Here is a 27927-nt window from a genome sequence, read left to right on the forward strand (position 1 = left end):
CAGCTCAGGCCATGCTCTTACAAAGGAACTTTGTTCAGGAGGAGGAGGAGGAGGAGTTTGGATTTGATATCCCGCCTTTCACTCCCTTTAAGGAGTCTCAAAGCGGCTAACATTCTCCTTTCCCTTCCTCCCCCACAACAAACACTCTGTGAGGTGAGTGGGGCTGAGAGACTTCACAGAAGTGTGACTGGCCCAAGGTCACCCAGCAGCTGTATGTGGAGGAGCGGTGAAGCGAACCCGATTCACCAGATTACGAGTCCACCGCTCTTAACCACTACACCACACGGTTGGCCGTGAGAGCCAGATACAGGCTAGGGCGTCCTGTTAAACCAGCCTGGCTCCTTCCATGCAAGCAGCCTGCAAAGGGGAGGAGGAGGAGGAGTTTGGACTTGATATTCTGCCTTTCACTCCCTTTAAGGAGTCTCAAAGTGGCTAACATTCTCCTTTCCCTTCCTTCCCCACAACAAACACTCTGTGAGGTGAGTGGGGCTGAGAGACTTCAGAGAAGTGTGACTGGCCCAAGGTCACCCAGCAGCTTCATGTGGAGGAGCGGAGACGCGAACCCAGTTCACCAGATTATGAGACTACTGCTCTTAACCACTACACCACACCACCCAATGCCTCTTATAAAGGTAAAGGTAAAGGTACCCCTGCCCGTACGGGCCAGTCTTGACAGACTCTGGGGTTGTGCGCCCATCTCACTTAAGAGGCCAGGGGCCAGCGCTGTCCGGAGACACTTCCGGGTCACGTGGCCAGCGTGACATCGCTGCTCTGGCGAGCCAGAGCCGCACACGGAAACGCCGTTTACCTTCCCGCTGGTAAGCGGTCCCTATTTATCTACTTGCACCCGGAGGTGCTTTCGAACTGCTAGGTTGGCAGGCGCTGGGACCGAGCAGCGGGAGCGCACCCCGCCGCAGGGATTCGAACCGCCGACCTTTCGATCGGCAAGCCCTAGGCGCTGAGGCTTTAACCCACAGCGCCACCTGCGTCCCATGCCTCTTATACTAGAATCTAAACCTCCTAGGAAGAACTGAGGTTTTGAGGCCCATTGGCTGCCCTCACCTGGTTTTGCTGGCCAGTCAAAGCCATTTCTTGGGACTGTGGCCGCTGTCACCTGCTGACAGCTTCTAGGAGACACAGGTGAGAGCTGAGTGCAGGGTAGCGACCAAAGGTGGACAAACTGCCCCCCCCACCAGAGGTACTATCCCCTCCCCTAACACCCCATACATTATGTTTTTAATGCTACACCACAGTTGCCCAGTATTGGCAGCAAGGAGCTGGAACTCAACTATCACCAGCCCAAGCTGAACCCTTCGAATTCAACAAGTCTGTGCAGGAGCCTTCCTGTGTTGTGATGCCTTTGCCTCAAATGACGAACCTTCTCTGAATTCCGACACGCCCTAATCGGAAGAAGGAAAAGAGGTCTCTTTCGCGCCATGCTGGCCTTCTGGTATTTAAGTTTCCCTTTTTGGAGAGTGATTCTTTCCCAAACGCCTGGCTCAGGTAGGATTCTAATACCATTTTTCTTTTCCCACTTGCTCTTTTCCCTTGGATTATGTCCCACGAACCTCTGTTTTTTTTTATTATGCTCTCGATGAATCAAAGATATTTCACATTACTTCCATAGTCTGTACCCCTGCCAAAAAAACCACCCCTCCATGTATGTTTACATAGCAGCCGCTATCAAAGTTCAGGCAGAAAACTTCCAATAGCCATTATTTTTGGTTTTCTTTGTTTTTAAAGATATTTGAGATAGCAGGAAGTTGTTGCAGGAGTCATGTAGATTAGAACAGGGTAGAATAAGGTGGAATAAGGGACGCAGGTGGCGCTGTGGGTTAAACCACAGAGCCTAGGGTTTGCCGATCAGAAGGTCAGCGGTTCGAATCCCCGTGACAGGGTGAGCTCCCGTTTCTCGGTCCCTGCTCCTGCCAACCTAGCAGTTCGAAAGCACCTCAAAGTGCAAGTAGATAAATAGGTACCGCTCTGGCGGGAAGGTAAACGGCATTTCCGTGTGCTGCTCTGGTTCGCCAGAAGCGGCTTAGTCCTGCTGGCCACATGACCCGGAAGCTGTACGCCGGCTCCCTTGGCCAGTAAAGCGAGATGAGCGCCGCAACCGCAGAGTCAGCCACGACTGGACCTAATGGTCAGGGGTCCCTTTACCTTTACCTTTAAGGTGGAATAAGGGCTTAACTCCATCCAGAGTTTAACATGAAACTCCCCCTCCCTGGGCCTGCTCTGCACCCTCCCATGGAAGGTTGCCTGGAAGGAAATAAAAATAAACAATTTATTGTACCCCGCCCATCTGACTGGGTTTCCCCAACCACTCTGGGTGGCTTCCAACAGAGCAACACAACGAAACACCAACCATTAAAAACATCCCCATACAGGGCTGCCTTCAGATGTCTTCTAAAAGTTGTGTAGTTCTTTATCTCCTTGGCATCTGATGGGAAGGTGCTCCACAGGGCAGGTGCCACTACCGAGAAGGCCCTCTGCCTGGTTCCCTGGAACCTCAATTCTTACAGTGAGGGAACCACCAGAAGGTCCTCAGAGCTGGACCTCAGTGTCTGGGCTGGACAATGGGGGGTGGAGATGCTCCTTCAGGTCTACTGGGTTGAGGCTGTTTAGGGCTTTAGAGGTCAGCACCAACACTTTGAATTGTGTTGGGAAACGTACTGGGAGCCAATGTAGGTTTTTCAAGGCGGGTGCTATGTGGTCTCAGCAGCCGCTCCCAGTCACCAGTCTAGCTGCCGCATTCTGGATGAGTTGCCATTTCCGAGTCACCTTCAAAGGTAGCCCCACATGGAACGCATTACAGTAGTCCAAGCGGGAGATAACCAGAGCATGTACCACTCTGGCTTGACAGGTAGGGTCTCAGCTGACGTACGAGATAGAATGTGGCCCTCAGTCTGAAAAGGAGAGAGACCCTTGGTGCTATCAGCAGCAGGGATATTGATGGATGTGTGGCAACCAGCCGACTGAATTCTGACCCTCAGTTCCTGCCATCCCAACAAAGCCCCCTTTGAGTCTCTCCCTCTCCGTTTAAGTAAGCGGGGTCACACACCCAAGAGCCTACGTCAAGCGCCACGAGACGCTGTCTTACGACAGAGGAGCTTTGGAGAAGATGCATCAAGAGTCAAGGAAGGAAGGAGAAGGGAAATCGATCTTGCTCGAGTTCCAAGCCTACTGGAGGTACAATAACACCATCCGTTCGACAGCCTAACTTTTGCGTGAGTGGGGGAGGTATCTGTGGGTGATTCTCAGTCAGTACAGCATGAGACTTGATCTCAGGGTCATGAGTTTGAGCATCATTTAGAGCAAAACATTCATGCATTGCAGGGAGTTGGACCAGATGACCCTTGTGGTCCCAACTCTACGATTCTGTAATAATAATAATAATAATTTTTATTATCTATACCCCACCCATCTGGCTGGGTTTCCCCAGCCACTCTGAGCAGCTCCCAACAGAATTAAAAGCACAATAAAACATCAAACATTAAAAACTTCCCTAAACAGGACTGCCTTCAGATGTCTTCTAAAAGTCAGATAGTTGTTCATTTCCTTGACATTTGCTGGGAGGGCGTTCCAAAGGGCAGGTGCCACTACTGAGAAGGCCCTCTGCCTGGTTCCCTGTAACCTCAGATCTTGCAGGGAGGAAACTGCCAGAAAACCCTCGGTGTCCGGGCTGGATGATGGAGAGACCCCACAATTTGTCCCTTTAAAAAAAATGCAACAAAAGTTATTCACTCTGGTGTCCACATCAAGCAATGAGTTCCGCAAGCTGAATGCATGTGTCGAACTGTGTTTCAGGGTCTTCAGACTGAGACTATGGAGGGACAGGAGTGTTTTTGCAAGAGACATTGAGATCACCAGGAGAAACGGTGACGCCGGGCCCACGAACCTCTCTTTCATTTACTCTGGTATCCTGGAAGGTGACAATTTTTTATTTTTTATTTAAATTGGTCTGGAAAGAAGTCAGCACCTCACAAAGGGGATAGAAAAAAGAATGTATTCTCTGTGTCTGCCACCTGCCTTTCTCTCTCTCTACTGGAGCAGAATTCCAGGCCAGTCTGCCTTCCACATAACTCCTATTCAGAGCAGATGCTCTGAAATTAATGAATTCGAGCTTTCATTTTAAAAAGAGGGGGAGAACAAGCTTCTGTAGCCCTTAAGGCAGTGAAACTGTGCTTGCAAAGTCCTGGGGCAAAGGCTGGGAAAATCCCGCAGGGCAGAGTGTGCACAGCGCTTTGAATGAATCAAGATGAATAAATTGTGCAAAATGGATGCAGATTTACAAAGCTTGCCCAACTTCAGGGACTGGGAGCCCTTGGCCTTCTCAGATGGACTACAACTCCCATCATGCCTGAGTGTTGCCCATGCTGGCTGGGGCTTGTGGGAGTTGGAGTCCAAGGACATCCCACCTGATGCCTGCAGCTTGCAGAGTTGCACATGGGTCACATAATTATGGTCTGTGTGTGTGGTTTGGGAGCTGCACGGTCAGGGGGAAAACAATGCTGTCCAGGGTTGTAAAGACTGTGGAGAGAATAATTGGGTGCACTCTTCCCACCTTGGATCAAATCTATGCTTCCAGGTGCCATAAGAAAGCTGCAGAGATAGCGCAGGACAGTGCGCACCCCGGAAATTATCTCTTTCAGCTTCTGCCTTCTGGAAGAAGGTCCAGGGTTATAAAGACTAGGACTAGCCGCCTGAGAAACAGTTTCTATCCAAATGCGATTTTGGTTTTAAACACAGTGTAAGGTAGTCTCTATGGGAGTTTATTGTATTTAATTATGGGGTATCAGAGTTTTTAGAGGGTTAACCAGGTTGGGATAGCAGGCTTGTTGGTTTTTGAATGTCTGATGTAGATTTTTTCCAATTTCGTTGTTCTGTATGGGACAATGACAATAAAGATTATCGTATTGGAAAAGAGTTAAGAGCCTCGGACATAAGATCTCCAGGTTGATGGACTGTATGGAATTGACGGAAGTGACTGGCAGAGTCCGAGACCGGGGAGAGGAGATGGTGGAAGAAGATTGGAAAATTTAAAGTCTATATATAGAAATATTGTAAAATTAATGAGTGATAGAAAAATGTTGGAATGAAATTTTATGGCCTTAGTAGAAATGTTATAAGGAGTTAAGCTTAAATAAGTATACTAGTTTTAATGGAAATAAGATTAAAAATATGTTAAGACATTTATATGATAGAAAATAGAGAAAGATGGAAAGGAATTGCTGAAACAATTAATGGAAGTGGAATACAAAGAGGGAGGTGAGAGGAGGTCGATGAAACAAGGGAATGAAAGATAGAGTATGGAAAAGGTATGATGTATGCTTTTAAATTGTTTTTGTTTTGTTTTGTTTATTGTGTTTAGTTTAATGTGTTAAGTTTGTGTTTTGTAGTGTTTATATATTGTATTGTTTTCTTTTTTTGTTTTCTTTCTCTTCTTTTTTTTTTGTAAGTTTTAAAAGTAATAAATATTATTAAAAAAATAAAATAAAGATTATCGTATTGTATTGTATAATGTTTGGATGGATGGATTTTAGCCCAGCCTGTCCTGATGACCCTGCTGACCTTCCCACAGGAGAGCCAGGTTCCTCTTGCCATGGTTCCATCATCAACGGTCTCTTTGAGGGCTTCATCCGGACGCAGAACGGCACCTATTACGTCGAATCTGCTGGGTCGCCTTCCTCCAGCCAGACCTCTCCAACTCATTCATTCATCCATCATGAGAGTGACTTAGGTCAGTGGCTTTCAACTCGTGTGCAGTTGCACCCTGGGGTGCCTTGAATGGTGATCAGGGTGTCACAGGCAACGCTGACCTCTGTCCCTCTGCCCCTCTGCCCTTTATTCCCCTTATGGGGTATCCAAGAGCCCATATAGAGTCATTACATGGGTTCCCTATTGGTAGGAGAAAATAACAGAGGCCAACCAGAGAATATTGAGAAGCAAAGCAGCTAGTAAGCCTGATCTTTATTAAACTGTTGCAACAGGGTCCTTGCCACAAGCTGGAAAGAGGAGGAACCCAGAACAAAGGTGTGCAAGCCCTTATATAGACATTTTAAATTGCCCACCCTGCAGCTCAAGACCACCCCCACAAACATCATACCTACACCACAGATTTTAGAATCAGAGAGTTGAAAGAGACTCGGAGGATCAGATTCATATTCCTTAGTGGGTGGTCATGTAAACTGGTCTGATGAATTATGCTTTTTATGGAGTAGGGGGGCACTGGGGGTGATGGGTGGCCAGAGACCCCCTGGTCTAGAGGGAGAAAGGTTGTTTTCTGCTGCTCCAGAGAAGCGGACACGGAGCAATGGCTCCAAACTACAAGAAAGAAGATTCCACCTAAACATTAGGAAGAACTTCCTGACAGTAAGAGCTGTTTGACAGTGGAATTTGCTGCCAAGGAGTGTGGTGGAGTCTCCTTCTTTGGAGGTCTTTAAGCAGAGGCTTGACAACCATATGTCAGGAGTGCTCTGATGGTGTTTCCTGCTTGGCAGGGGGTTGGACTCGATGGCCCTTGTGGTCTCTTCCAACTCGATGATTCTATGATTCTATGACTCTAGATCCTGCCGTGCGGCTGGTGGATTGAAAACCCTCCCCTTGGCGAGGTTATCCACACCTTTTCCTCTGCGCATGCCCAGGTGAATGAAGGAGCATGTGACGGATCTTGGTACAGACCCACGCACAACATCGCTGGGCAGGTGTGGTGACATAACACTCCTCAGGTGGGAAAATGCAGCATCAGTCTGCAGCAGGCTATACCGTATTTTTCGCCCCATAAGGCGCACCGGACCATAGGGCGCACCTAGTTTTTAGAGGGGGAAATCAAGAAAAAAAAATCCTTTTTCCCTCCCAGCCCCAAAGAGCAGCGTACAGGCTGTGCACAACTTCTCCCTGCAGGAGGGGTTGCGCGCGGCTATGGCACAAGCCATATGGCACAAGATCCATTCCGCTCGCTGTCTTGGCTTGTGCCATAAAGAAGCCATAGCCGCATGCAGCCTCTCCCTGCCGGAGGGGCTGTGCGGGGCTATCCCTGAAGCCTTCTGAGCGCAGCGCAAGACTCTCCTGGCTTCAGCGAAAGGAACCCGAAGCCTTCAGAGCACAGCGCGAGTTCCTGCTGCGCTCCAAAGGCTTCCGGCGGCTATCCCTGAGCCTGGTGAGCGAGAGGGGTCGGTGCGCGCCGACCCCTCTCACTCTCCAGGCTTCAGCAAAAGCAACACGAAGCCTCCAGAGCGTGGAGGGAGCGCTCCCTCTGCAATTCGGAGGCTTCGCGTTGCTATCGCTGAAGCCAAGGACCCTGCATTCATTCCATAGGACGCACAGACATTTTCCCTTCATTTTTGGAGGGGGAAAAGTGCGTCCTCTAGAGCGAAAAATACGGTAATTCTTGGAACGAAGCCAGTTCCCCACAAAGCACTTTTCAGGGGGCAGAAAGTCTGCTTTAAATCTCGACTGTGTGTGAGGAAAACAAAACCCAAGTGCTTGTTGGACTTCAAAAACAAAGATCCCTCAGGGGAGTTCTGCTGCATGAAAAGATTCTCTCTTGTTTTGAGATTGCAGCGCCATTATGGATTTTTTTTTCCCTTCCCCGCTGCTAGACTATCAACTCTGGGGAGATTCTGAATCCGTGACTTTGGCTCGGCAGACACATCAGCGCATGCAGGATTTCCAGCAAAAGCTCACAGCAAAGGTGAGGGTTAAAAGCTGAGAAAGGGGGCTTTTTAGTTTTGGGGAAATGAGAGCAAGAGGTGGCAGGGTGGACGTTTATAAAAGTACCGTATTTTTTGCTCTATAAGACTCACTTTTTCCCTCCTAAAAAGTAAGGGGAAATGTGTGTGCATCTTATGGAGCGAATGCAGGCTGCGCAGCTATCCCAGAAGCCAGAACAGCAAGAGGGATTGCTGCTTTCACTGCGCAGCGATCCCTCTTGCTGTTCTGGCTTCTGAGATTCAGAATATTTTTTTTCTTGTTTTCCTCCTCCAAAACTAGGTGCGTCTTGTGGTCTGGTGCGTCTTATAGAGCAAAAAAATACAGTACTTAAAACAACAACAACAACTAGCGTCCTTTTTGTTGGGGATAGCTCAGATGGAAATTCCCAGGTGTCAAAAAAGGTTATTTAGGTATGCAACAACTGTGGCCTGTGTTTTGTTAGCCCCAAAGTGGAAAACAAGTCTCAACTGAAGAAGAATGGCAACTTAAAATTGTTGGAATATGCGCAGCTTGTGGATCTAACACATGGGTAGGCAAACTAAGGCCCGGGGGCCAGATGTGGCCCAATAGCCTTCTAAATCTGGCCTGCGGATGGTCTGGGAACCAGCGTGTTTTTACATGAGTAGAATCTGTGCTTTTATTTAAAATGCATCTCTGGGTTATTTGTGGGGCATAGGAATTTGTTCATCCCCCCGCCCCCCCCCCCCCCCAAAAATATAGTCTGGCTCCCCCACAAAGTCTTTCTCCCTGCTTCCCCCTTTCTCCAAAACAGGATCCGGAGCATTTGCTGCGGCGGAAGAGAAGCCTGGATTATTCAAAGACCTCTTGCTTGCTGCACATTCAGGCTGACCACCTTTTCTACCGAAGGTTTGGCTCCATTGAAGCTGTGATCGCCCAGGTACCAGACTCTACAAAGGAAGCCTCTTAACCAGGGGCGGGGGGTGGGTAGGGAAAGTTGATTCCATTCTCATTTAAGGATGGATTTATCCAATTTGCAATTTCCCAAAAACAATACGAGAACTCCGCGCTGCTTCCACCGTCGCCATGATTTCCCTCACAGACACTCAGAAAATTGGAACGAATCTCACAGGTTTTGGAGTGTTTTTCCTTTTCTTTGGAATGATCCTAATTTTTGACAAAGCACTTTTGGCTATTGGGAATGTTTTATTCGCGGCTGGCCTGGCTTTTGTGATTGGTTTAGAAAGGACTTTCAGATTCTTCTTCCAGAAACACAAAGTGAAAGCCACAGGTTTCTTTCTGGGTGGTGAACTTATAGTTCTTATTGGCTGGCCCTTGATAGGAATGGTCCTTGAAATTTATGTCTTCTTCCTCTTATTCAGGGACTTTTTCCCTGTGGTGGTTGGTTTTATTAGAAGAGTGGCGGTCCTTGGCTATCTCTTGAATTTACCTGGCATTAGCTCACTTGTAGATAAAGTTGGAGGGATGTGGGTGGCGCTGTGGCTTAAACCACAGAGCCTAGGACTCGACGATCAAAAGGTCGGTGGTTCGAATCCCTGCGACGGGGTGAGCTCCCGTTGCTCGGTCCCAGCTCCTGCCAACCTAGCAGTTCGAAAGCATGAAGTGCAAGAAGATAAATAGGTACCGCTCCGGCGGGAAGGTAAACGGCATTTCCGTGCGCTGCTCTGGTTCGCCAGAAGCGGCTTAGTCCTGCTGGCCACATGACCCAGAAGCTGTACGCCGGCTTCCTCGGCCAATAAAGCGAGATGAGCGCCACAACCCCAGAGTCGGCCACGACTGGACCTCTGGGAACGGCAGAGGGAGCTCTGCATACTTAGCCAGGAAAAGAGGAGACTGAGAGCCAATATGAGAGCCGTCTTCAAATATCTAAAGGGTTGTCGAATGGAAGATGGAGCAAGCTAGCTCCATATTGCTTTGGGAAGTGCAAATTGGATAGATGCAGCCAAACCAACTTTTTCCTCCGTCCGAGCTGAGACCTTGTTGTTGTTGTTGTTTAGTCGTGTCCGCCTCTTTGTGACCCCCTGGACCAGAGCACGCCAGGCACTCCTGTCTTCCACTGCCTCCTGCAGTTTGGTCAAACTCATGCTGGTAGCTTTGAGAACACTATCCAACCATCTCGTCCTCTGTCGTCCCCTTCTCCTTGTACCCTCCATCTTTCCCAACATCAGGGTCTTTTCCAGGGAGTCTTCTCTTCTCATGAGGTGGCCAAAGTATTGGAGCCTCAGCTTCAGGATCTGTCCTTCCAGTGAGCCCTCAGGGCTGATTTCCTAAAGAATGGAGAGGTTTGATCTTCTTGCAGTCCATGGGACTCTCAAGAGTCTCCTCCAGCACCATAATTCAAAAGCATCCATTCTTTTGTGATCAGCCTTCTTTATGGTCCAGCTCTTACTTCCATACATCACTACTGGGAAAACCATAGCTTTAACTATATGGACCTTTGTTGGCAAGGTGATGTCTCTGCTTTTTAAGATGCTGTCTAGTTTTGTCATTGCTTTTCTTCCAAGAAGCAGGCGTCGAGCACTGCCTTGCCATAGCGAAGGGGCTTGAAGAACTCAGAGGAGCAGAGACCTAGCTGCTTTTTACGCCAGTAATGTTTGCGTGGCCAAAGTACCTGGTCCTCATGATTCTAAAGGAAGGGCTGATTTAATCAGGAATATATTGGGAGGTAACTGATACTGAGCGAGACAATACAGGTCATTCGTCAGCAGACCATGTGACTCTTCGTCTCAAGGAGGTGGGTTTGAACCCTACGTAGGGCAAAATATTCCTGCATTGCATCCGGTTGAATTAGATGATCCTTGGGATCCCTTCCAACGCTATTATTCTGTGATTCTATGGCTAATATGGGCTACAGTGGTGCCTTGCAAGACGAAATTAATCCGTTCCGCGAGTCTCTTCGTCTAGCTGTTTTTTCATCTTGCGAAGCAAGCCCATTGACGGTTTAGCGGATTAGCACTATTGGTGCTATTAGCGGCTTAGTGGCTTTTAGCGGCTTATCAGCTTAGTAGATAAGCAGATAAGCGGCTTAGCGGCTTAGAAAAAGGGGGGAAAGGGAAAAAAAACTCACAGGAACTCGCAAGACATTTTCGTCTTGCGAAGCAAGCCCATAGGAAATTCATTTTGCGAAGCACCTCCAAAACGGAAAACCCTTTCGTCTAGCGGGTTTTCCGTCTTGCGAGGCATTCGTCTTGCGGGGCACCACTGTATTTAGAGTCTTCTCTCTCTGTCTTTCTCTCCCACCAGATTGCCAGCTACGTAAAAGCTGTAAATGCCATTTACGAAGGGGCAGAATTTGATGGAATCAGGCACATCGACTTCAAAGTTAAGACCATCAACGTAAGCACAGCTCTCTTCTTAGTAGAGTTTGTACGGGGATATATGCCCGGTATTTATCACCCCTGATATGCAAAAATCTCCAAATGAATCCGAAGTGTCTAAAATCCCTGGTAGAGGACAAGGATCCTGAGATCACTTTAAGGGTAGCCAAATTCTGTGCGATTGCCATAAAACTTAGGGAACAAGCTGTGCTATCATAATGATTAAGGTTTTAAATGATAATTTTAGGTTATATGTTAGTGACTAAGTTTTAATTTCTATATTTTTTAACTGTTGGATATCTGTATTGTCCCTGATATACCTAATTGCAAATTCAAATGTATCCCTATTATGTTTTATGACTTCCTTGATATTGTATGTGGGCTGGAACTGGTCCGTGACCGAAATAATAAAATTCATTCATTCATTCCTCTCCTTTCCCTTCCTCCCCTGCAACAAAAACTCTGTGAGGTGAGTGAGGCTGAGAGACTTCAGAGAAGTGTGACTGGCGCAAGGTCACCCAGCAGCTGCATGTGGAGGAGCGGGGAATCGAACCCGGTTCACCAGATTACGAGTCCACTGCTCTTAACCACTACACCACGCTGGCTCTGGGTTTCAGGCAGTCCCTGAGGTGCCCTGGGTCAAAGTTGTTTCTGGACTTTGTAAATCAATGCAAAATACTAAAGCAGCGTCATGTGCCCATGTGTGTCTTATCCTTCTTTCGCAGATCGTGGAGGAGGAGGGACGCTCAGAGTCGCCCTTCATCAGTCCAGAGATGCTCCTGATGATGCACTCCAGAACCAACTGGAACAGTTACTGCTTAGCTTTCCTGCTCACCGACAGGGATTACAGCGGAGTTTTGGGCATCGCTTTCAACGGACAACCTGGTGAGTGATCAGAGAGGCGGTTCAACAGCCCTAGTCTTTGCCTTTGGAAGGAAGAACATGAACATACAGCCACAGACCGACCTATGTGGGTAATTTTTTATTGCTCTGTTAATAACTCGCCACCCGTCTCCAAATAAATCTTAGGTAAATAATACAAACCAACAAGACATCCAAAACACTGGCGACACAAACGAGAATAAGTTAACAATAAATAACAGTCTTAAAAAGCAGAGACATCACCTTGCCAACAAAGGTCCGTATAGTTAAAGCTATGGTTTTCCCAGTGGTGATGTATGGAAGTGAGAGCTGGACCATCAAGAAGGCTGATCGCTGAAGAATGGATGCCATTGAATTCTGGTGCTGGAGGAGACTCTTGAGAGTCCCATGGAATGCAAGAAGATCCAACCTCTCCATTCCGAAGGAAATCAGCCCTGAGTGCTCACTGGAAGGACAGATCCTGAAGCTGAGGCTCCAGTTCTTTGGCCACCTCATGAGAAGAGAAGACTCCCTGGAAAAGACCCTGATGTTGGGAAAGATGGAGGGCACAAGGAGAAGGGGACGACAGAGGACGAGATGGTTGGACACTGTTCTCGAAGCTACCAGCATGAGTCTGACCAAACTGCAGGAGGCAGTGGAAGACAGGAGGGTCTGGCGTGCTCTGGTCCAGGGGGTCACGAAGAGGCGGACATGACTAAACTAAACAATAACAACAAATAAGAGGACAGGGTTTTAAACACATACACACATTTATAACCACAAAACAGGTTGGGGGTTTTTGACAGGTGCTCAGAGAACAGGGGGACATGATAAGTCTTTTCTCACACACACACACCCCAGACCCTGCTTTTGACGTATAAGGCCACTTTCCATGTTTCTTTGATTTCTTCTGCCTCATGAGGACTAGAATCTCACATTATCTTTAAAGGAAGAACCGTAGGTTTGTTCCCTGTCATCTCCAGGCAGGGCTGGAACAAGACCCTGGAATCCTGGAGAGTCGCTGCCAATCCGTGTTGACAATATTGAACTCAGTGGCCTAATGGTCTGACCTCCAATGTCCCTGATCTCTTGAGTTTGAGGTTTTTTTTTTCTTGTTAATATCTACCTCCCGGGACGCGGGTGGTGCTGTGGTCTAAACCACTGAGCTTCTTGGGCTTGCCGATTGGAAAGGTCAGCGGTTCGAATCCCCGCGACGGGGTGAGCTCCCGTTGTTTGGTCCCAGCTCCTGCCAACCTAGCAGTTCGAAAGCATGCCAGTGCAAGTAGATAAATAGGTACCACTCCGGCGGGAAGGTAAACGGCGTTTCCGTGCACTGCTCTGATTCGCCAGAAGCAGCTTAGTCATGCTGGCCATATGATCCGGAAAAACTGTCTGGGAACAAATGTCGGCTCCCTCGGCCAGTAAAGCGAGATGAGTGCCGCAACTCCAGAGTCAGCCACGACTATACTTAACTGTCAGGGGTCCTTTACCTTTTTTTTTATCTACCTCCCAGGTGATTCTGGAGGGATCTGCTCGAAGCAGCGCACTTTCCAAGACAAGGAGGTCTCGATGAACACGGGGCTGATCACGTTGCAGAAATATGGACAGCTCCTTCCTCCGAGGATGATCCACGTCACGCTTGCCCACGAGCTCGGACACAGCCTGGGTGCCTACGTGAGTTTGTTGCTTTTCTGGCATGGAAAAAGCTAGCTTCCCACACCGTTTCCTTTAGTGATGAGTCCACCGTCCTGGGTGCTGAGTTCAGATAGAACGGGCAATGCTGAGTCATCTGAAAAGCAAAGACCTTTTACTGTTGATTCAGGCTTCACTCCATGGGAACCCTGGTAAATGCATTTATTGTACGTTTCCAAGCACAATTCAAAGTGTTGGTGCTGACCTTGAAAGCCCTAAACGGCCTCGGTCCAGTATACCTGAAGGAGCGTCTCCACCCCCATCGTTCTGCACAGACACTGAGATCCAGTGCCGAGGGCTTCTGGCGGTTCCTTCATTGCGAGAAGTGAGGTTACAGGGAACCAGACAGAGGGCCTTCTTGGTGGTGGCGCCCACCATGTGGAACGCCCTCCCTTCGGATGTGAAGGAAATAAGCAGCTATCTTCTCTTTAAAAGACATCTGAAGGCAGCCCAGCTTAGGGAAGTTTTTAATATTTAATGCTATATTGTTTTTAATACTCGATTGGAAGCCGCCCAGAGTGGCTGGGGAAACTCAGCCAGATGGGCGAGGTATAAATAATAATAATAATCGCATGGTTCAAAGTTGGAGTTAACTCTTTATTAGCAAGGACACGATCTGCACAGACTTGGCAGTGTCTAATGAGCAAAGCAGCTCATCCCTGGTAGGTCTTGCCCCATGGAAGTCCCCACCTCCCCACGGCTGTCTAAATCCCCTGCTCTCCAGGACTTTCCCCAAGCAATCGGAGAGTGTGCTTGCTTGCATGCAGCCAGCCTCTGCTCCACGCTTTTCATGCCTCTCCTGGTTCTAGCACACTGCAAGAACACAATTGAAGAGGGTGTTTGTCTATGACAATGAACTTTATTACGGTCACAGACCAGGATAAAAAGCAACAACATATAAATAAAATAGCAGTTAGGATTTATTTATTTTTAACTAATAAATGTTGGAGCAAATAAGGACAAAGAAACAAGCATAGGGTAAAACATCTGAATAAAATACAAGATATAACACGGATAATGGATGGATAAAAACTGATAATTAAAACAGATAAGAACTAACAAACAAATAAAAACATGCAGTTAAAACTTAACTGTAAGAGCGTAAGAACTTAAAAAACTCGCAGTTAAAACAACTATAAGAGGCTGCAGAGTAAAAGCCTCTGAAACAGATGACACTCACAGCATTAGAGACTGATGTGCAAATAAAACAATTAAAACAATGTACAACAATAAATTTAGAAACAATGTGCAACAATAAACTATCCCAGGGAGTTGACTCGGAGTCACCCATGGAACCGAGTTTGGGGATTTTCATGCCGGACTATTTTGAGTTGGGCGATGGTCTGCGCCTACAGATTTGTACACAGAATCTGGCAACCATCCAGATCTTCTTATGATCTCTGCCTAACAGAGAAGAGGCTGTTTGTTTTTCAGCACGACGAGAGCAAAGAGTGTTCCAGTTTCCACATCGACACCACCAAGGGGAAATACCTGATGTTCAGCTACGCCACGGATGGGGAAGAATTCAACAATGACAAATTCTCCCCATGTAGCCGCGCCTACATTGCAAACCTCCTGAGGCTCAAGAAGGACAACTGTTTCGTTGGTGAGAGAGCCGGACTGTCCTTGGGTGGTTGTTTAAACCCGCTGCCTTATATTGGTTGAATTGGTAGGGGAATGAGTTATTTAGGGCTGTCAAAAGTAAGAAGGGTTGGATCAGGCTATTTTCCTTCCATGGGGCCCAACAGAATCATAGAATTTGAGAATCATAGAATCCTAGAGTTGGAAGAGACCACAAGGGCCATCGAGTCCAACCCCCTGCCAAGCAGGAAACACCATCAGAGCACTCCTGACATATGGTTGTCAAGCCTCTGCTTAAAGACCTCCAAAGAAGGAGACTCCACCACACTCCTTGGCAGCAAATTCCACTGTCAAACAGCTCTTACTGTCAGGAAGTTCTTCCTAATGTTTAGGTGGAATCTTCTTTCTTGTAGTTTGGAACCATTGCTCCGGGTCCGCTTCTCTGGAGCAGCAGAAAACAACCTTTCTCCCTCCTCTATGTGACATCCTTTTATATATTTGAACATGGCTATCATATCACCCCTTAACCTCCTCTTCTCCAGGCTAAACATGCCCAGCTCCCTTAGCCATTCCTCATAAGGCATCGTTTCCAGGCCTTTGACCATTTTGGTTGCCCTCCTCTGGACACATTCCAGTTTGTCAGTGTCCTTCTTGAATCTTCGGTCCACTTTCCACTGTGTGCAGAATTATTAATTTCTTAAACACATAAAAATTTGCATTTAAATCATTGCAATTTTCCAGATGCGCTTTCCATAATAATAATAATAATAATAATAATAATTTTTATTTATACCCCGCCCTCCCCAGCCAAGGCCGGGCTCAGAGCGGCTTACAAGCAATAATAAAAACTAGTTGATTGATTACAACTTAAAAACAAAAATAAAATACAACATTAAAATATTGAAACATTAAAATATTAAAATGTAGCCTCATCGCAGGAGGAGAAGGAAAGGAAAAAAGAAAGAGGGGGAGGGAATCAAATTGGCTCCAAGCCAAAGGCCAGACAGAACAACTGTGTCTTGCAGGCCCTGATGAAAGAAATCAGATCCCGCAGGGCCCTGGTCTCATGAGGCAGAGCGTTCCACCAGGCCGGAGCCAGTGCCGAAAAGGCCCTGCCTCTGGTTGAGGCTAATCTAACTTCCTTAGGGCCTGGGACCTCTAGGGTGTTGCTATTTATGGACCTTGAGGCTCTCTGTGGGGCATACCGGGTGAGGCGGTCCCATAGGTACGAGGGTCCTAGGCCGTGAAGGGCTTTAAAAGTCAAAACCAGCACCTTAAATCTGACCCTGTACTCTACCGGGAGCCAGTGCAGTTTGAAAAGCACACAGCATTATATTGAACTAAAGCCCTACTCAGAGTAGGCCCATCGAAATGACCAAACTTCAGTTAGCCACGCCCACTGACTTCAATGGGTCTACTCTGAGTAGGACTTACTGATAAGCTCAGTAAGCAATATCTTTTCCAGCATCTCAGGAGGTTGGATTAGATGCCCTTGGGGGGGGGGGTCTCTTACAACTCTATGATTCTATATCTCTTTGGATTTCCTGCACATCCTATAAGATCCAGTTCTGCAGGTACGATCCAATTTTCGCAAGGCACAGCTGTGAAACGAAAAGAAAAGCTCTCGGACCCCTGGGAATTAATCAGGACACAATCCAACCAGAATATGGGTCAAGCAAAAGTGTGGATGAATCCTAAGAAAGCAGGCAATGTGAGAACCAATGTGTTAGTTTATATTTGGTTAAAAGTAAAAATACTATAGATTATGGTAAAATAAAAGGAGAATTCTCTGGATATCCAGGTTTGGGGCAAGTCTTCTTTGGTGAAGAGATCTCCAGCAGAGATTTAAAATATGCAGCAAAGTAAATTGTGGAAATATAGGTTGTTAGACCTTTAAAATATCCCCTTCTCAAAGTTCCCTCCTTCCTGTACCATAGAAAGAAACCACTTTTGGTAAGTTACAAATGGTTTACTTACAAACTTTCCAAAGGTCAGATTCACGTGTTTTTCCATATAGCAGCGGCAAAAAAACGCAGGCAATTTAACTTAGGTTCCCAAAATGGTAAAATGTTTCTAAATCATATGTATAAAAACACAAAGATGGCTTGCTAAAGCCAGGTGGTTAGAGCCCCCCAGCTTAGCCCCTTACTGGTAGGGTTCACGTGGTGGAAGTGGGAGAACAAAGAGTTTGGCAAAGTGAGAAGAAGAGTAGAAGAGTTTGGATTTGATATCCCGCTTTATCACTACCCTAAGGAGTCTCAAAGTGGCTAACATTCTCCTTTCCCTTCCTGCCCCACAACAAACACTCTGTGAGGTGAGTGGGGCTGAGAGACTTCAGAGAAGTGTGACTGGCCCAAGGTCACCCAGCAGCTGCATGTGGAGGAGTGGGAAATTGAACCCGGTTCACCAGATTACAAGTCCACTGCTCTTAACCACTACACCACGCTGGCTCTCGAGGGGTGTGTGACCTAGCTAAGCCTAGCAGGACAGCTTACTCTATGGTCTTAACCCCTTCATGCATTAATTAGGATTAAGCATGTTGGTTACATGAGGCTAGATATATCCCAGAACTGCATCTATTCTCCACAACCTCTTCTTTGGCATTTTCCTTCTAGAAACAGACCGCCCCATCTGCGGGAACCGGATTATGGACCCAGGAGAGGAATGTGACGTTGGCAATGATGCCACAGACCCCTGCTGCTATGGTGCGGCAGAGCCCAGCGGGATCCGTTGCCGGTTGAAACCGGGAGCTCTGTGCAGGTAACAGTGGGGACATGTGGCTCGCTTTGCCCTCTGCTTTCACAAATTTGTGCTTATAGTAAAAGGTAAAGGTAAAGGTACCCCTGCCCGTACGGGCCAGTCTTGACAGACTCTGGGGTTGTGCGCCCATCTCACTTAAGAGGCCAGGGGCCAGCGCTGTCCGGAGACACTTCCGGGTCACGTGGCCAGCGTGACATCGCTGCTCTGGCGAGCCAGAGCCGCACACGGAAACGCCGTTTACCTTCCCGCTGGTAAGCGGTCCCTATTTATCTACTTGCACCCGGAGGTGCTTTCGAACTGCTAGGTTGGCAGGCGCTGGGACCGAGCAGCGGGAGCGCACCCCGCCGCAGGGATTCGAACCGCCGACCTTTCGATCCTTTACCTTTATAAGTTACCGTATTTTATGCTCTATAGGACGCACCGGACCACAAGACGCACCTAGTTTTTAGAGGGGGGAAAATCAAGAAAAAAAATATCTCCCAGCCCTATGGCTGTCTTGGTTTCTGCCATAGCCGTGCAACCTCTCCAGCTGGGAGCTAAACCTCTCCAGCATGGCTAAAGAAGCCAAGACTGCGAGCGGGATGGATCACGCTTCCTGCCTTGGCTACTTTAGCCTTGCGCAGCCTCTCCTGGCTGGAGAGGCTGCGCGCGGCTATGGCAATTCCCCCACCTTCCGCAAAAGCCCATAGGAGCCGTGCACCCTTTAAGGAACATGTGGCTCCTGCAGACTTTTCTATGAGGAGGGAGAAGGGACTAACTGGCCGCATCAGTCCCTTCTCCCTCCTGGGGAAAAGCCCGCAAGAGCTGCGTGAAGCTTGTGTGCGGCTCTTGGGGCTTTTCCTGCCTGCCTCCCCCCTGCATTCGCTCCATAGGATGCACAGACTTTCCCCCTTAGTTTTTAAGAGGGAAAAAGTGTGTCCTATGGAGCGAAAAAGGACGCAGGTGGCGCTGTGGGTTAAAGCCTCAGCGCCTAGGGCTTGCCGATCGAAAGGTCGGCGGTTCGAATCCCTGCGGCGGGGTGCGCTCCCGCTGCTCGGTCCCAGCGCCTGCCAACCTAGCAGTTCGAAAGCACCTCCGGGTGCAAGTAGATAAATAGGGACCGCTTACCAGCGGGAAGGTAAACGGCGTTTCCGTGTGCGGCTCTGGCTCTGGCTCTGGCCAGAGCAGCGATGTCACGCTGGCCACGTGACCTGGAAGTGTCTCCGGACAGCGCTGGCCCCTGGCCTCTTAAGTGAGATGGGCGCACAACCCCAGAGTCTGTCAAGACTGGCCCGTACGGGCAGGGGTACCTTTACCTTTACCTTTTATGGAGCGAAAAATACGGTACATTTTGCACCAGTTCATGCCTTGCTGCTCCAGATTTCTGGGGTTAATTGCCCTCTAAGTAGCTAAAGAAGGAGCCTAATAGATCATCAGTTTCCTCACCTACCTTAGATTTGTAGTTTTGCAAGAGAACATCCATAGCTAAGGGTACTGGCTCTCTGCTTTCTGCTTCCTCCTCCCCTCTCCCCAACTTCCATTCTCCGGAGAGGAGCTTGAAATGGGCTTCATATGAACTCCATTTGAACAGCCATAATAATAATAATAATAATAATAATAATAATAATAATAATAATAATAAATTTTATTTATACCCCAGTCCCCAGCCAGAGCCGGTCTCAGGGCGGCTAACACCAATAAAATTTCAGTAAAAATGTAATAAGAAAAAAAGGAAAAAAACAAAACAATTTAAAATACAGGTTAAAATGCAATTTAAAATGCAGCCTCATTTTAAAAGTCAAAACCATAAGGGGAGGGAAACATAAGGGTCAGACTGAGTCCAAACCAAAGGCCAGGCGGAACAGCTCTGACTTGCAGGCCCTGCAGAAAGATGTCAAGTCCCGTAGGGCACTGTTCTCTTGTGACAGAGCGTTCCACCAAGTTGGGGCCAGAACTGAAAAGGCCCTGAACTAGTTGAGACCATTCTAACCACCTTGCGACCTGGGGCCTCCGAAGTGTTGTCATTTGTGGATCTTAAGGTCCTCCGTGGGGCATACCAGGAGAATGTCATAAGAGTGGAAATAATAAGTCCGCAGAGTGGTCCAGTTGAGGATTTTGCAGAGCATATTGGATGGTTCTTTCGTGTATGTGTGTTGTTGTTTTTTAAGCCCTAGCCAAGGACTCTGCTGCAGCCACAAATGTGCCCCCAAACCCCGAGGGGAGCGATGCCAGGTGGAGACCGAATGCGCTTCAGAAAGCAGCTGCTCTGGGGCAGCAGCAAAGTGCCCGGCACCCCTTCCGAAAGCAAACTTCACCCTCTGCGGCATGCAGTCCCGGGTGTGTCTGAACGGGGTGAGTTTTCACAGAGTTGGAGGCTATTGGCCATTGGCCGTGACGTCCAAGGGATTACCTCCAATTTCCTGGGGCACTCTGCCTTCCAAATACTGGGAGCTGAGAGCCGTCCTTCCTCTGTCTCTTTCAAGCTCTGTGTGGGCTCCCTCTGCACGCGGCACGAATTGGAGCAGTGCGATTGCGTCACCGATTCCCTGAGAGAGAGGTGCCAGCTATGCTGCCAGCTTCCAGGTCCTAATTCATTTTTTTTTTTTTTTAATTAAAATTTAGCAAATGTATTATGGTGGTGATACTGTTGCAAAAACCAAACTCTACAAGCATCTCTTATTACAAAGAAGTGGGGGATGGGGTGGGGGTTGTGGCGCTCATCTCGCTTTATTGGCCGAGGGAGACGGCGTACAGCTTCCAGGTCATGTGGCCAGCATGACTAAGCCGCTTCTGGCGAACCAGAACAGCACACGGAAACGCCGTTTACCTTCCCGCTGGAGCGGTACCTATTTATCTACTTGCACTTTGAGGTGCTTTTGAACTGCTAGGTTGGCAGGAGCAGGGACTGAGGAATGGGAGCTCACCCCGTTGCGGGGATTCGAACCGCTGACCTTCTGATCGTCAAGTCCTAGGCTCTCTGGTTTAGCCCCTAGGGAACCCCCAAAGGAAAACTGCTCAGAGCCCAGGGAGGGGTGGTGGGACGACAATGAGTGGTCAGAAGGGGAGGACTGGGAGGAGGAGGTGTCGGAATCTGAAGAGGCAACAGGGTTTAGTGAGCAGGAAGAGTCTGTGGCAGAGAGAAGTCCAAAATCGGAGGCTGAAGCAAGAGAGGTGGGAGGCCAAGAGGCAGAGAAGAGTCCAGCTGTAGTCACGGGTGTCTTCTCCTTCTGCTGCAACCAGCTCTTCTTCCCCCTGGACTCACAGAATCAGGAGAGGCATGAAAAGAACGGAAGAGAAGTTAGCTTCATGCAGGCGTAGTCTCAGATTGCTGGGGAAAACCCTGGAGAGGAGGGAACTTAGGGAGGTGTGGGAAGGTGGGAGCCTTCAGTCTTGGCAACTGATCCATGGGGGCAAGACCTGCCAGAAGATGAGCTGCTGTGCTCATTAGGCCTGACACTCCTGTGCAGATCGTGCTTTTGCTAATAAACAGTTAATTCCCACTTGCATGGTGGCTCACACCTGACAGTTCCCCATCTCTGATTGTTGTTGTTGTCGTTTAGTCGTTTAGTTGTGTCTGACTCTTCGTGACCCCCTGGACCAGAGCACGCCAGGCACTCCTGTCTTCCACTGCCTCCCGTAGTTTGGTCAAACTCATGCTGGTAGCTTCGAGAACACTATCCAACCATCTCGTCCTCTGCCGTCCCCTTCTCCTTGTGCCCTCAATCTTTGGACGCCTTCCGGCCTGAGGGGCTCATCTTCCAGCGTCATAACTTTTATATGCCTGTTGTCTTTGTCCATGGAGTTTTCTTGGCAGGGATACTGGAGTGGCTTGCCGGTTCCTCCTCCAGGTGGATCACGTTTGGTCAAAACTCTCCACTATGACCTGTCCATCTTGGGTGCCCTGCTCGGCATAGTTCATAGCTTCTCTGAGTTCTTCAAGCCCCTTTGCCACGGCAAGGCAGTGATCCATGAAGGGGTCCCCATCTCTGATAGAACATGTAAAATCTACACAGAGGACAACTGCCGTATTTCCAACACAACTTCTGAGTCTATTCAGCTCTAATTTATTGAACAGCCTCCAAGGAGCTGAATGCAGGCAGGCAAGAAAAGGAAAATTGAAATTAGACTGCCTCTGAGCCTTATTGGTCTTGGCTAACTCTCTTTTCCTAAACCACTTCTGCCAGGGAGAGCCGACACGTGTGCCAGCACTGCGTCTGCCGCCTGGGGCCGTTTCTTCAACGGCTCCGAAATCCCGCTGATTCCGGGTTCGCCATGTGGGGGCAAGGCTGGCTACTGCGACAAATTCCACATCTGCCGATTCGTCGATGAGGACGGGCCCGTCGCACGGGTGAAAAACTTCATCCTGGACTTCATCGAGATGGAAGACGTTGCCACCTGGATGAAGGTGAGGCGCAGGTTTCAGAGACCCTCCGTGGCTTGGTGAGAAGATAGCTCAGTCGGTAGAGCATGGGACTCTGAATCTCTGGGTCGTGGGTTCGAGCCCCACGTTGGGCAAAAGATGCGTGGCAAGGGGTTGGACCAGATGTCCCTCAGGGTCCCTCGCAACTCTACAATTCTATGCAGGAAGAGTCCAAGATTCAGTCTCCAGTTGTTGATGTTGTTTAGTCGTTTAGTCGTGTCCGCCTCTTCGTAACCACCTGGACCAGAGCACGCCAGGCACTCCTGTCTTCCACTGCCTCCTGCCGTTTGGTCAAACTCATGCTGGTAGCTTCGAGAACACTGTCCCACCATCTCGTCCTCTGTCGCCCCCTTCTCCTTGTGCCCTCCATCTTTCCCTTCTCCCAACATCAGGGTCTTTTCCAGGGAGTCTTCTCTTCTCATGAGGTGGCCAAAATACCGGAGCCTCAGCTTCAGGATCTGTCCTTCCAGTGAGCACTCAGGGCTGATTTCCTTCAGAATGGAGAGGTTTGATCTTCTTGCAGTCCATGGGACTCTCAAGAGTCTCCTCCAGCACCAGAATTCAAAAGCATCCATTCTTTGGCGACCAGCCTTCTTTATGGTCCAGCTTTCACTTCAGTCTTCTTGCAGTCCATGGGATTCTCTAGAGTCTCCAGTATCTCCATACAATTATAGATGTGGTGGCCTGGGATTCGGACTCGGATACTGAACCTGAGGGATCCCAGCCTGCACAGGATTCCCCACCTCCAGAACCAGCTGAGCCGGGGCTGGGGCTTGAGCCTGAAGGGTCCTCACCTGTGCTGGATCTTCAGGTGCAGGCACCAGCTGAGTCTGCTCTGGCTCCTGAGGTGATGGAGGACCCATTGCCTGCAGGTGCTCCACTCTCAGCCCCGTCAGCGGAAGCTGAGGTGGCCTCTGGGTCCGGGAACCCTCCAGCCTCTCCTGGGATGCAGAGGCTCAGGGCAGAGAGGCAGAGGGAACTAAGTTCCCGCAGGAGGAGGGCTCGCCTCCAGGCCAGGAGAGGCGAGTCACCTGTGGACCGGGGCCGCCCTATGCCTCGGGGCAGATAAAAGCCGGCCAGCCCCAGTCCCAAGTTGTGGGAGCAACATTGTTGGTTGCTAGTTCCTGTGAGAATCCTGTCCTGCTTTCCTGCCGGAGCTCCTGACCTGCCCTGGCTCCCTGCTTGCAAGCCTGTACCTGACGTCACCCGACTCCCTACCCTGCACCCAGATTCAGCTACTACAGACTGCCTCCACGTTGCACCTTTGACCACGGACCGGACCTGGACCTCGCCTCTCGGGTAACCCACAGGACCAGCACAATAGAGTTAGAAGAGACCCCTAAGGGTCATCCAGCCCAACCCCCCTGCAACACGGGAGGGAGGTGACGGCAAAGACCCATGCCCAGACCCATAGCAAGATGGTGGGCATATGAAAATCAGAGGCCCCTCCTGGATCAGTGATGGAGGGCATCCTTTAGTCTGCGGACTCAATCTGCAGTTGGCTCCTTACCTCTCTCGCCCTGACCTAGCCACTGTGATCCACACGACGCTCACCTCCAGACTGGATTATTGTAACTCGCTCTATGTGGGGCTGCCCTTGAGACTGACCCAGAAACTCCAGCGGGTGCAGAATGCTGCAGCGAGACTCCTTACGGGGTCCTCACTGTGAGATCACATTCATCCGGTGCTATACCAGCTGCACTGGCTCCCGGTGGAGTACAGGATCAGGTTTAAGGTGCTGGTTTTAACCTTTAAAGCCCTAGGACTCTCGTACCTACGGGACCGCCTCTCCTGGTATGTCCCACAGAGGAACTTACGGTCTGCAAATAAAAACATCTTGAAGATCCCAGGCCACAGAGAGGTTAGACTGGCCTCAACCAGAGCCAGGGCCTTTTCGGCCGTGGCCCCAATCTGGTGGAACGCTCTGTCACAAGAGACTAGGGCCCTGCGGGACTTGACATCTTTCCGCAGGGCCTGCAGGACGGAGCTGTTCCACCAGGCCTTTGGTCAGGGCGCAGCCTGACCCCCCCTCCTCTGGCAATCTGCACAGAATTTTGCTTAATGGGTTGCCATCAATTTGATTTTAATTAATTTTTATAATGAAATGTTTTTAGAATTGTTGGACTATTTTGATTGTTGTTAGCCGCCCTGAGCCCAGCTTCGGCTGGGGAGGGCGGGATATAAATAAAATTTATTATTATTATTATTATTATTATTATTATTATTATTATACTATCTCCAGTTAGGTGTGAGGAACCCGCTCTGACACCCAATTTAAGATTTTGACCTTGGCTAGGAGAACACGACCGTCTGGATTTGGAAACTGTTATGTAGTGAAGTTTCACCCTGGGCCAGCAGGGGGATACTGTAGATAGTTTTCACTCAGGTCTGTAGATAGTTTTCACTCAGGTCCACGTCAGTTATTTTAGGCGGGAAACGCTGGGCTGTTGTTGCTACAATGTTGACAGCCGGCTGCCTATAAAAGCAGGCCGGCTGAGCTGTTTGCTAGTCAGTTCTATTCCAGCTTACAAAATAAAAGAGCTGCTTTGGAGAAATCGCTGTGTCGTCTGCTATGTCAACCCACAACTTAATAGAAACCATGACCTACTGGCTTAGCAGTGGCTTCCCCTTCTCTCTCCGCAGACACGCTGGTGGGCCATTCTTCTGATGGTTTTGACTTTGGCCGCGATGATGGCAGCAACCATCTTCCTCTTTGGGAGGACGGTCGACACAGAAACAGGTACTTTGGGGGGGGGGAGGTGCATTTCAGCCACTTTTTAATCCCCCCCACCCCTGTGGCCAGATCTTTACCGACCATGGACAAGGTAAGGCAAAGCGAGTTGCAAAATTCAGAGAAATTTTCAGCATTTCAAACAAAGGGTGTATTTCAGTTTGGCTATTCCAAATGATAACTTTAATAATAATAATAATAATAATAATAATAATAATAATAATAATAATTTTTTTATTTATACCCTGCCCTCCCCAGTTCATGAAACCGGGCTCAGGGTGGCTAACAACAAATTTAAAACACTTAATTGTAGAAGCAGCATAAACTACAGTATAAAAACATGAATAACAGTAAAATTCAAAGTTCAGAAATCAATTTGGGGGAAATCCATCGAATAAGCATTAGATAGTCACCAGGGCTAGCTGGCTTAATTGGTCCTACTTGGGCCAGTGAGGAGGTCAGGGGAGAATTAGCCGTGGGGTCTCAGAGCGGGTAATCTTCATAAAATCATCATCATCATCATGCTGCTGCATCCAAATAAGTTCTACTCAAAGTAGAACTCATTTAAATTAATAGACCTAGGCTAGTCATATCCATGTATTTCAGTGAGGCTACTCTATATAGCGAGAGGGACGTGGGTGGCGCTGTGGGTTAAACCACAGAGCCTAGGACTTGCCGATCAGAAGGTTGGCCGTTCGAATCCCCGAGACGGGGTGAGCTCCCGTTGCTCGGTCCCTGCTCCTGCCAACCTAGCAGTTCGAAAGCACAAAGTGCAAGTAGATAAATAGGTACCACTCCGGCGGGAAGGTAAACGGCGTTTCCGTGCGCTGCTCTGGTTTGCCAGAAGCGGCTTAGTCCTGGTGGCCACATGACCCGGAAGCTGTACGCCGGCTCCCTCGGCCAGTAAAGCGAGATGAGCGCCGCAACCCCAGAGTCGTCCACGACTGGACCTGATGGTCAGGGGTGCCTTTACCTTTACCTTACTCTACATAGCACATGCAACACATGGCTTGTTTTGGATGAGCACTTCTGAATTCCAAAAAATCCAGGCAGCGCAGACCTCTCTATCTTCCGCCTCTTAAGAGAGAGAAGCTGAGTGTTTTCCCCCTCATTTCCTGCAGATGAGAGAGCGACGAGGGCTTCTGATAAGAAGATTTCCCTCAACCAGCACCCAGAGAACCAGCATGCTTTCTTCTACTGGGAACACGAAGAGAACTATATCGTATCCCTGCGGCAGGAGTACGAAACCATTATATAGAGCCCCAACTCCTTCAAAAGGCAGTCCACAGGGCTATGTTTGAATCTCCTGAGCCTGCAGCTGCTCACAGAATCCTAGAGTTGGAAGGGACCCCAAGGGTCATCTAGTCCAACCCCCTGCAATGCAGAAATCTCAGCTAAAGCATCCATGACACAAGGCCATCCAACCTCTGATTAAAAACCACCAAGGAAGGAGAGTCCACCACCTCTCATGGGGGTCCGTTCCATTGTTGGGACCGCTCATACTGTCAGTTTTTCCTGATGTTGAGTTGGAATCTCCTTTCTTGCAACTTGAAGCCACGGGTTCGAGTCCTACCCTCAAGAGTAGGAGAAAACAAGCTTGCTCCATCTTCCATGTGACAGCCCTTGAGATATTTGAAGATGGTTTTCATATCTCCTCTGAGTCTCCTCTTCTCCAAGCTAAGCATGCCCAGATCCTTCAACCGTTCCTCATCAGGCTTGGTTTCCAAACCTTTAATCATCTTGGTTGCCCTCCTCTGCACACCTTCCAGCTTGTCAACATCCTTCTTAAATTGTGGTGCCCAGAATTGGACACCGTACTCCAGGTGTGGTCTGAACAAGGAAGAACAGAATGGGACTATAACTTCCCTTGATCTGGACACTAGACTTCTGTTGAGGCAGCCTAGAATAGCTTTAGCCTTTTTTGTTGCTGCATCACCCTGTAGGCTCATGTTAAGTCTGTGATCTACTAAAACCCCTAGATCCTTTTCACATGCACTGCTAGTATGCCAGGTGTCCCCCATCTTATATTTGCGCAGCAAGCTTAGATTTGTTCTTCCTTGTTAAGATTCCTGCTCCGCGATTGCAGTCATGGGATTGTTGTCTATCACATGATGGTTTTCATTCCACAGAGTGGGAAGTGATGGAGACAGGATGTTTGTGTTACTGTGTTCCGTGAAGTGGGACTATTGTCCTTTGTTCTTTCTCTTTGCTGTCTGATGCTAGAGAGAGAGGGAGCCATGTTGCAGTGCTCCGTGTGTGTTTATATGTAAATAAAGTAGATTAGCCAAAATGCTGAGTTCTGTTACGCAACTGCGAAATACTCTGCAGATCTGTAAGTGTGCTGATGTTTTTTGGCATCAGTTGCTGTGATGTTCGGGCAGAAGAAAGCTTTTGAAGCTCCCAATCGACCAGTCGGGCATGTGTCTCTGCCATGGTCCTAATCGAGAGTTGGGGATCCTAACATACCTTAGTGTAGAACATTACATTTATCCCCACTGAAATTCTTTTTGTTCATTGGGGTCCAGTTCTAATTGGGGTCCAGTTCTCTTATCGGTTAAGGTCACACTGAATCCAGATTCAATCTTCTCCATCCTTGCTGATAAGACTCCTGCAAAGAAATGCTACCAGCTACCAGGAAGCACTTCATCATTCCGTCACACTCTTGTGTGACCAAAAAAACAGGCTGTGGGGGGCGTGGCTATGCAAATCAAGGGACAAAATGCCCCGGGGAGCAGCAGCCTTGATGCTTAGTGGATGGGGGTTTTGTGGGGTCACCACCAAATCTGTGTTAGACCAGGGGCGCCCAAACTTTTTTTTTTCCAAAGAGGGCCAGATTTGTTGAAGTGAACATGTGTGAGGGCCAACCAAAGTTGATGATCTTTTTCTTACAGTTT

At 48.7% G+C, this 27927-nt stretch overlaps 1 protein-coding gene and 1 pseudogene across 2 annotated transcripts; both read left to right on the forward strand.

Annotated features, from left to right (window-relative positions):
- Positions 1–1402: 1402 nt before the first annotated feature.
- On the forward strand, positions 1403–27323 carry LOC307206997 (disintegrin and metalloproteinase domain-containing protein 10-like). Its single transcript, XM_079960589.1, has 16 exons — positions 1403–1503; positions 3045–3189; positions 3808–3929; positions 5582–5740; positions 7602–7693; positions 8486–8611; positions 10936–11028; positions 11735–11894; positions 13384–13544; positions 14997–15168; positions 17759–17903; positions 20051–20234; positions 20366–20465; positions 22067–22287; positions 24946–25042; positions 26155–27323. Exons 1-16 carry the CDS (start codon positions 1437–1439, stop codon positions 26289–26291), a joined length of 2181 nt encoding a protein of 726 aa, XP_079816715.1. The 5' UTR covers positions 1403–1436; the 3' UTR covers positions 26292–27323.
- LOC307207217 (vesicle transport protein GOT1B pseudogene) lies at positions 8734–9425 on the forward strand (annotated as a pseudogene). Its single transcript has one exon. The product of its transcript is annotated as a vesicle transport protein GOT1B pseudogene (transcript).
- Positions 27324–27927: the final 604 nt, after the last annotated feature.

This window comes from Podarcis cretensis (genome assembly GCF_951804945.1).
Source record: "Podarcis cretensis genome assembly, chromosome: 18".
In the NCBI taxonomy this organism is placed as follows: domain Eukaryota; kingdom Metazoa; phylum Chordata; class Lepidosauria; order Squamata; family Lacertidae; genus Podarcis; species Podarcis cretensis.

Coding starts and splice junctions, on each gene's coding strand:
- LOC307206997 (XM_079960589.1), top strand. CDS start 1,437: ATGCTGGCCTTCTGGTATTTAAGTTTCCCTTTTTGGAGAGTGATTCTT. Junction 11,029..11,734: donor TCAAAGTTAAGACCATCAAC/GTAAGCACAGCT, acceptor CTTCTTTCGCAG/ATCGTGGAGGAGGAGGGACG. Junction 13,545..14,996: donor GACACAGCCTGGGTGCCTAC/GTGAGTTTGTTG, acceptor TTTGTTTTTCAG/CACGACGAGAGCAAAGAGTG.